The sequence below is a fragment of the Diospyros lotus genome, chromosome 13 (genome assembly GCF_014633365.1).
Source record: "Diospyros lotus cultivar Yz01 chromosome 13, ASM1463336v1, whole genome shotgun sequence".
NCBI lineage: Eukaryota > Viridiplantae > Streptophyta > Magnoliopsida > Ericales > Ebenaceae > Diospyros > Diospyros lotus.
Genome location: NC_068350.1, coordinates 29,308,433 through 29,318,331, shown reverse-complemented (window position 1 = coordinate 29,318,331; position 9,899 = coordinate 29,308,433). Strand labels below are relative to the sequence as shown.

General features: G+C 43.1%; 1 protein-coding gene across 1 annotated transcript; it reads right to left on the bottom strand.

Moving 5' to 3' along the window:
- Positions 1–8,115: 8,115 nt before the first annotated feature.
- Positions 8,116–8,970, bottom strand: LOC127788171 (secreted RxLR effector protein 161-like). Its single transcript, XM_052316285.1, has 3 exons — positions 8,479–8,970; positions 8,308–8,391; positions 8,116–8,205 (listed from the first exon to the last, which is right to left on the bottom strand). The coding sequence occupies exons 1-3, from the start codon at positions 8,968–8,970 to the stop codon at positions 8,116–8,118; spliced, it is 666 nt and encodes a 221-aa protein (XP_052172245.1).
- Positions 8,971–9,899: the final 929 nt, after the last annotated feature.

The following is a 9,899-nucleotide window of genomic DNA, read 5'->3' as shown; positions in this document are numbered from 1 at the left end:
AAATTAGGGGTATAACTGGAAAATTTGAAGGAAAATAGACCCCTCATGCACCCCAAGAAGGTCATCCACGCGCCTTCACGCGCAGCCTTTTTCCAGAGCGTGTAACTCAAGCGCGGGTACCAGAATCCGAACAGCAACGCCTCAGTTTCGTATTTCGGCCATATCTCCCTCGTTTTAACTCCGATTCGACCCCTGTTTGAACCTACGTGTAATACCCGGTATTACATGGTATTGAAAACAAATAAGTTTTGATTATTTTTTCAGGACCTCGGGTGGTCCAGGAAGGCTAAAAGTCAATTTCGAGCAATTAATTAATAAATTTGCCGAATTGGCGGCTGGGAGTGCCTCGGGACTTGGATGTCCAGGAAAAAGGGCAAGAGATTGATGAGCATCTCGGAATGAAGATAATGGCGCTGAAAGCAGTCTGATCGGGAATAATTTTTGAATAAATTCTGTATAAGCCCAAGCGGGTGCCATTACCGAATAATCGGAGGGGACCTCCTGGAAGCTGAGGGGACCGTAAGGGTGGTTCGGTTTTCTGAGTAGGGCAACCCTAAGTGTTTTTGAATTGAATAAAGGTCCCGTGCAGGTGCAGGGACGAAGTCGGTATTCCCGAGTAGCGGTCGATTATTAATTTTGATAAATCAAGTTTTGGGTGTAGCTTGGTGGTATAATTTAAAGTCTTGGGAGGGTCCAAGAGCAATTATAGAAAATCCCTAAGTGTGATTATTATATTCCCTAAGTGGAATTATGGTAAATTGGAGGGATTAGCGTGTAATTTATAGGCGTATATATATGTATATATATATATATTTAGGCGCGCTCTGGAGCCAGGTTGCTGTAAAATTTGAAATTAAATTTCAAATGTGAGAGAGCAGGGCCGAGAGAGAGCTCGTGGGAGGTTGAGGCTTTGTGCAAGGGAGAGATCGAGAGAATAAGAGAGATTGAGTGAGAGCTTGAAGCCCAACCGGCCATGGCAGCCACTGCCATGGCCGACGAAGAAGAGAAGCAGCCAAGGCGATTCTGCATCGTGCAAGGGTGGCCGATCAATGGCTAGCGGCGGCTGGAAGATGCTAGAGGTGGCAGCGAGTGACGTCAGAGGCCGTCTTGGCCGATCGACGATGCTGGTTTCAGCTGGAACAGCAGTGGCTGCGGGCAAGGGAGGTCGGCCATGGCGGTTGCAGCGGCGGCTGAGGCGCACGAGGAGGCTGGAAGGAGGCCGGGCGAAGCTGGAACGTCGAATGATGGTGGTCCCGACAGCTTCAAAAGCTCTAGCAACGATAACAATGGTTGGGGAGCTTCGGAAGCCATCAATGGCAGCCTCGGCCCTGGCAGCGTGCAGGTTGCAAGCGAGCAGCTGTAGCGTCGGGGCTGGGGTTGGGCGATGATGGCGGCGTTGGCCGCAACTCCGACCAGAGATAGTCCAGGCGGCAAAGGCTGGCATCGGCAGTGCAGAGGTGCGGCCGTGAGCGAGGATGGAGAAGAAGACGCGAAGAAGGAAGAAGAATAGGGGCTACGCGCGCGGGGAGGAAGAAATGGAGAAGAAGAAGAATAAAAATAAATAAATAAAAAAGAAAATAAATAATGGAAATTCTTGAAAATAAGGGAAAAATCCCGAAAAATTCCAGAAAATTGGGGAAAAGTCCTGGAAATTATATTGAGCCTCGTAGAGTATACTGAAAGCTCGAGAATGGGATTTTGAGCGCAAGTGGCAGCTCGAGAGGCAATGCCGGTGTGGGCGGTTGGCCGATTTTCGTTTCCAAATTGTCCGAGATAAATTAATATTTCTTCCCAAATTATTTACATTAAGCGAGTTAATGTAGAATAATTAATTATTGGATTAAACCCTGTGTTGGGGTTATTTGAAATCTTGTTGATGGATGATTTTGGCGATGTGCGGCGTAGTTGAGGGCATTGGTTAAATGCCGGATGTTAATGAAGTTGGGGTTTTGTGTGTTTTGCATCTAGGTTTAACTGGGGAGGCGGTGATCCTAGAGGAACTAGAGGTTTGGGCTGGAATTCGGGTCGAGGCAGAGATGAGGCTTCGAGCCAGGTAAGGGATAGCCCCATGTGGAGGTGGCTTTGCAAGTCGGTAAATACGTTTGATAATATTTTTATGTTGCATTGGCATGTAGTGGTTATATCTTGTGTGATGCAAGCTCTAGTGGACCTGTGGCCATAAGGAGGACTAGTGGTGGGGGCTGATAGGTTGATGCCTCAAACCTTAGTGGGTTGTGAGGATGTGTGAGCCTAGCCTCATTTGCATGCATTGGCATACATAAACATCGTTATATTTATATTTACATGCATTGCACCCTTACTGAGTCTTTATGACTCATGAGGTTTTACCTCATGTGTAGATGATGCAAGTCCGAATGCAAGCAGGGATGGCGCCGGGAGGCCGTTGTGGCAACTAGCTGAGTTGCCCGAGTTATGTATTTTTAATATTGCTTGTATGTAGCCAGGGGGCGTGGTGTATGTATACCCTTGTGAGTAAATGTCTGTGTTATTGAGCTTAAATGTATTTAATTATATAATCATCATAGTGTGATAGATGATTGTGAGATTGCTTGTTGAATGTGGCATAGTCGGTAAAGCCAAGTTTCGGACCGAGTCAAGATCAGCAAGGTATGTTCTCATAAATCCCCAATACTCAGCGAAGTGTTTGTATGCTAGCCTTGTGCCTGGGTCACCTCTGACTTGCTATGGGGTGAGCTGAAGAGAGGTGAAGCTCACTCGGGTTTTGGGTCTTGGTCCGCTGGATTTTTCTTATTTGAGTTGGGACCGATTCCTGAGTGGAGCGAAGGGAAGGACGAAGCCTAGTTCCCACCTAGGGCGTTTCCTATTGAAACATAGTCCAACCCTTCAGTTGTGGTTGTCGGGTGAGTAATCCGGTCGATTATTTACCGGTGACACCCGAAAGTGGGAGCAGGTCGTTACACTACACGACCCTCTCTTCCCCCTCTACAGGATTATAAAAAAAAATGGACTTACCTCGCCTTTTTTGCTGACTGATTTTAGCGAACTCCGGCGAAGACCCACAACTCCGACGAGGCTCGTTCTCCGCCGCTTCTTCACCGCTTTCTTCCCTCCTTCTTACCGAACTCCCTTCTCTCTCTCTCTAGAGCAAGCTCCTCCTCTTAGAGTGCTTCAACTCTCAAGCTTGCTTGGAATGATTTGAGAACCACCCATGGTGCCTTTTTATAGATTTCTCCAACCAATCACATTATGCCACTTGTCAAAATCTTAGCCATGGACTCCAAAGACTCAAAGCCATAATTGAGTGGCTTTTGAAATCCAAAACTAGAATGAATTGAACTTTTGGAATCCAAGCTAAAACCCTAAACTTCTTTCAAATAACACTTTGGCCCTTATTTCAAGTCCTCAACTTCAATATTTTACCATATAAGCTCTTAATTTTATCCTTATTTCGTTTGGATAATTTTCTAATTACAATTACACTCTCAAATATCAAATTTATCGAGATACTTAAAATCCCAAAATTAATAACTCAAAATTACTCAATATATACAATTTTTCGGAAGCCCCTTACCATCATTCGGTCTTTTTAGGCTACAACTTAGCTTAACCGAAAACCATTTATGATTTAATTTCTTTCAGCGTCATAAATCTCGCCTCGAGACGTTTATAAAAAATATACCTTTAACCTTGGGTATCTAAGCTCTAGGGTACTCCTTACGACTAATTCGGTCACTCGTTGCCATTTCAAGCATATTTTTCGATATTTTAAACTCACTTAAAATACGTGGCATCTTCACGAAAATATGAGGTATTATAACCCATTCATGTTCAGCAGATAAACAGGAGACATTAAGTACTTCAACTAAACAGTTAGAGGTTCCTACATTTACATTTGTATTTCCCCCCTGTTTTTGTTTCTTAATATAATCATAGCAATACTTCTTAATGTGACCCTCTTTTCCACAATGATAACACTTCCATTTTTGTTTACGCATTTTGTCCTTTTTCTTACCCTTTTTCCCTGACCCGTTAGTGTGATCTTTATTACTGGTAAAGGATTTTTTCTCATTCTTACTCTTTACAAACAAATTATTTCCAGACCTTTTAGATGTTCCTAGTTCCAGTTCTCTAGCTTTAATACCCGAGATAACAAGGTCTAGATTAGGAACAATGCCAGTATACCTTAATGCATGCTTTACTACATCATAGTCATCAGGTAAAGAATTTAACAGAATCATAGCTTCACTTGTGTCACCTAATGCTTGATCAGTACCTCAAGTTTTCATCCATTGACTTAGATGTATTCATTTTGAAATTAAACAACATGCGTTTCAAGTATACTATATTAGGTGCAGACATTACAGAGTATAGAGAATCTAATTTATTCCATAAATCAATAGGATTAGACATACCATCTACCTTGCGTATAACAGAGTCACCAAGGTGAAGGAAAATGAGGTTGAATGCCTCTTCTCTTACCTCCTAGGTCCTTTCAAGTTGACCAGGTGACCATTTTCGGTCATCAGCTTCCAATGCTATCAGCACCTTATGATGAGAAAGCAAAACTCTCATTTTCTTCTTCCAGCTTCCAAAATCGCCTTTGCCATCAAATATTCCGATTTCAAATCGGGTAGTCATCATCTTCGCCTTACACGAAGTTAACCTAGGTGGCTCTAGACACTAATGAGAACTAACACAGCAAACTCCTGCTAACAAAGGTTCTCAGAGAAACCCTAGACCACCCGGCAATAGATGACAACCCCAGAGATGAAATAGACTAACCGATTGACCTTGCAAACCCTAAGCATCGATCTAAAAAACACGCTCTGATACCACTGTTGTGCACTGATACACAAACCTTAGGGTATATCCAAGAATGTTTCAATCACAGATTCACGATGAGCAGAAAGACAGGAAGCCTCAACAATCATTCATGCATAAATAGAATGAAAAACAGAAACTAAAGAGCGAAAGCAGTGTAATACCCGGTATTACATAGTATTGTAAATAAATGAGTTTTGACTATTTCGGCAGGGCCTCGGGTGGTCCGGGAAGGCCAAAAGTCAATTTCGAGTAATTTATTAACAAATTTGCCGAATTGGCGGCTGGGAGTGCCTCGGGACTTGGATGTCCAGGGAAGAGGGCAAGAGATTGACGAGCGTCTCAAGATGAGATTAATGATGCTAGAAGCAGTCCGAATGGGAATAATTTTCGGAATAAATTTTGTATAAGCCCGAGTGGGTGCCAATACCGAATAGTCGGAGGGGACCTCTTGAAAGCTGAGGGGACCCTAGGGGTGGTTCGATTTTTTGAGTAAAGTAACCTTTGAGTGTTTTCGGGTCGAATAAAGGTCCCGTGCAGGCGCAGGGACGAGGTCGGTATTCTCGAGTAGCGGTCGGCTATTAATTTTTGATAAAATTAAGATTTGTGAGGCTTGATGGTAATTAATTAATGGCTTGGAGGGTTCAAGTGTAATAAACAATTCCTAAGTGGAATTAATGTAACCAATGGGGGTTAATATGTAATATATATATTTATGTATGTATAAAGTCGTGCGAGTAAGGAAGCTTCCTTGAAGCTTCCTAGTCTCTGTTAATTTGAAATTTGCAGAGAGTGAGAGTTGGAGAGTGAGGCGAGAGCCGAAGCTTGAGAGATGGCGAGAGTGTGAGATAGAGCTCGCGGGGAGAGAGAGAGTGATCGCGCGCGAGAGAGAGAGAGAGTGTGAGAGGGAGCTTGAAGGCATTCGGCCATGGCAGGGCCGTGCGAGCAGGGGGAGGCCGCTGAGTGCTTTTCGCGGTGGCTGGAGGATGAAGATGGTGGCGCGCGGCTAAGGCAGCGGAGCCAAGCGAAGATGGCCGATGAGGCCGTGTGAGCAGCGGCCAAAGGCAGCAGCAGGCCAACGCAAGTAGCAGCGATCGGCCAAGGCAGCGTAGGGAGCTCGCGCTGCTTCTTGCAGCGGTGGCGGTCGGTCGGTGTAGCACGGCCGGCGATGGCAGCGAGGGATGCAGCGGCAGCCAGTGGTCCAAGCATCGGCGGTGGCTGGCGGCAGCCGCACGAGGAAGAAGAAGCAGCCGCGCGCGCCAGAGAAGAAGAAGACGATGAACAGTGCCGCGCGGGAGAAGCCAGAGAAGAAGAGAAAAATGGAAAGAAAAAAAAATAAAGGAAAAAGAAAAATAGGAAAATCTGGAAAAATATGAAGAAATTCCAGAAAATTCTGGAAAAATTTCAGAATTTAATTCGGGGCTTGAAGAGCATACCGGAAGCTCGAGAATGGGATTTCGGGCATGAGATGGTAGCTCAGGAAGCAACGTCGGCGTGGGCGTTTGACCGATTTTTCCTTCCAAATTGAATGAGGTAATTAATTAATTCTTTTGAATTAATTGAAGTGAATTAATTTAATCATTCTCATTATGCGAGATAGCGAATTTGGTAGTATTAGTTGGATTAAACCCTGTGTTGGGGTTATTTGAAATTTTGTTAATGAATGATTTTGGTGATGTTCGGCGTAGTTGAGGGCATTGGTTTAATGCCGGAGGTTAATGGAGTTGGGGTTTTGTGTGTGGTTGCATCTAGGTCCGACCGGGGAGACGGTGATCCTAGAAGAGCTCGGTGTTCAGGCTGGCGTTCTCGCCGAGGCAGAGATGAGGCTTCGAACCAGGTAAGGGATGGCCCCATGTGGAAGTGGCCTTGCAAGTTGGTAAATATGTTTGATAATGTTTTTATGTTGCATTGGCATGTAGTGGTTATATCTTGTGTGATGCAAGAACTAGTGGACCTATGGCCATATGGAGGACTAGTGATGGGGGCTGATAGGTTGATGTCTCAAACCTTAGTAGGTTGTGAGGATGTGTGAGCCTAGCCTCATTTGCATGCATTTGGCATACATAAACATGATTATATTCATATTTACACGCATTGCACCCTTACTGAGTCTTTATGACTCATGAGGTTTTACCTCATGTGTAGATGATGCAAGTCCGGATGCAAGCAGGGATGGCGCCGGGAGGCCGTTGTGGCAATTAGCTGAGTTGCCCGAGTTATGTATTTTTAATATTGCTTGTATGTAGCCAGGGGGCGCGGTGTATCTATACCCTTGTGAGTAAATGTCTGTGTTATTGAGCTTAAATGTATTTAACTATTGTAATCATCATAGTGTGATAGATGATTGTGAGATTGCTTGTTGAATGTGGCATAGTTGGTAAAGCCAAGTTTCGGACCGAGTCAAGATCAGCAAGGTATGTTCTCATAAATCCCCAATACTCAGCGAAGTGTTTGTATGCTAGCTTTGTGCCTGGGTCACCTCTGGCTTGCTATGGGGTAAGCTGAAGAGAGGTGAAGCTCACTCAGGTTTCAGGTCTTGGTCTGCTGGATTTTTCTTATTTGAGTTAGGACCGATTCCTGAGTGGAGCGAAGGGAAGGACGAAGCCTAGTTCCCACCTAGGGCGTTTCCTGTTGAAACATAGTCCAACCCTTCAGTTGTGGTTGTCGGGTGAGTATTCTGGTCGATTATTTACCAGTGACGCCCGTAAGTGGGAGCGGGTCGTTACAAGCAGACCCAAAGATTTTATCGTGGTTCACCCAAAATAGGGTTACGTCCACGTTGAGCTCCTATATGGACAGCTCACTGCACTAACGATTGAATCAAAGAATACACCCTCAGAAATCCTCTCAATCTCTCTATACATATAGTGGTTCGAGAAACAAAACTTGCCCAATAATCACTCAATACAGATTAAGAGGCAAAAAACCTATCGAACCATATAACTTATGAAGCTATACAAACATTTACAGAGAATGAAAGAGAAAACGAGAAGCAAACCAGAAACCCTAGGTCGGAGACAAAGGCTCTCCCTATTCTCAAACCCTCTTCACTTTCTTTGATGATTTTTTGTCTCTTTCGTCTTAAACGTCTGAGCGGTCTATATCCCGAGGGGGAGATAAATAACGACGATGAAGGGATGGGATCAAGCCTCATAAAGTATAGATGAAGGGCTAGGATCAGGTCGTGCAAGCATGATAAATATTCTAACAAAAAAGGTAGACGGACAAAAGAGATTGATCGGGCAAGATAAAGGCAATCGGGCGCCATCAGAGAGCAACTGATGGTTGCTACGTGCTGCCCTCCAACAGCTGTCAGATGGAAGGCTGAGGTTGCTGCACGTGGCCCTCCAACAGCTTACTCCTAACAACATTGTTTGGAGCTTCACGGACAACAATCTCCACCTTAAAGCCCAAACAGAAGGTGATTATGAAATTCTCACAAAGTGCAGCATGCTAAGATCCTTGCCTTCATAGCTCTGATTGATTTGATCAACCAATTCCCACGTGTAGCAAGTTCAAGCAGTGCTTGAACTTTGTTGCAGTTAAAACTTTTGTTCCCATGTTAGCTGGGTTATCTTCTGTAGGCACCTTCAAAATACTCACAGTGCCATTAGCTATTAAATCTCTAACATAGTGATACTTTACCTCCACATGCTTGGTCCGTTCATGGTATACCGGATTCCTAGACAGGTGAATGGCACTTTGACTATCTGAGAGGACTACCACTTTGCTTTGGAGCAAGTGGATCTCTTTGATTAATCCTTGAAGCCATATAACTTCCTTGAAGGCGTCAGTCATAGCAACATATTCAGCCTTGGTGGTGGACAAAGCCACCAGAGGCTGAAGTTGGGATTTCCAACTAATACAAGTTCCACCCAAGGTGAAAAAATATGTAGTTGTTGACTTCCTTGAATCCCTATCACCTGCAAAGTCAGAATCTACAAATCCCACGAGATCAAGAGTATCAAATATCTTCTTATAGCACAGGCCAATGTCTATAGATCCATTAATATACCTTAACATATATTTCAATGCATCCCAATGAGATTTCCCCGAATTTGACACATATCTACTAAGCAGAGATATTGAATATGCAAGATCAGGCCTAGTACTAATCATTGAATACATAACAGTTCCAATTGCATTGGCATAAGGGATATTTTCCATTTTAACTAATTTTGAATTAGTTGTAGGGCATTGAGATTTAGATAGGGCAAAGTGACTAGCTAAGGTAACTCCTACAATTTTACAATTTTGCATACCAAATCTTTTAACAGCTTTAAGAAGATAGCCATGTTGATGAATTTTCAAAGTTGATTTACTTCTTTCTCTCTCTATTGTCATTCCTAGGATTTTCCTAGCAGGTCCTAGATCCTTCATATCAAAATTAATGTTTAACATGACTTTAATTCACTAATTTTTTCTTTGGACTTACTGGTTATCAGGATATCATCTACATACAGCAGTAGATAAACAGGAATGCCAAAGATAATGAAGTAAAAACAGGTATCATATTAACTTCTTTCAAAACCAATCCCTAGGATAAAGCTATCAAACTTTTTATACCATTATCTTGAAGATTGTTTTAATCCATACAAAGATTTTTTCAATAAGCATACATGTTCAGAATGTGTTTTATCAATATAACCAGTTGGTTGAACCATATAAATACATTCATCAAGATCACCATGCAGGAAAGCTATTTTAACATCTAATTGTTCTAGTTTTAAATCAAATTGAACAACAACAGCAAGCATCATGCGAATGGTCTTAAATTTTACTACAGGTGAGAAAATTTCATTGTAGTTTATACCTTCCCTTTGTGTAAAACCCTTAGCAACTAATCTAGCTTTATATCTAAGGGGATCAGTGGGAGACATACCTTCCTTTAATTTGAACAGCCATTTGTACTGGATCAATTTCTGTTTCTGTGGTTTCTAAACCAATTTCCATGTACCATTTACCTTGAGGGAGTTCATTTCCTCATCCATGGCTTGACGCCATTTAACACAGTCTTTGGAGCTGATAGCTTCCTCATATGAGGTTGGCTCATTGCTCCTTAATTCCTTTCCAGCAATTAAAGCACAGTACACTAG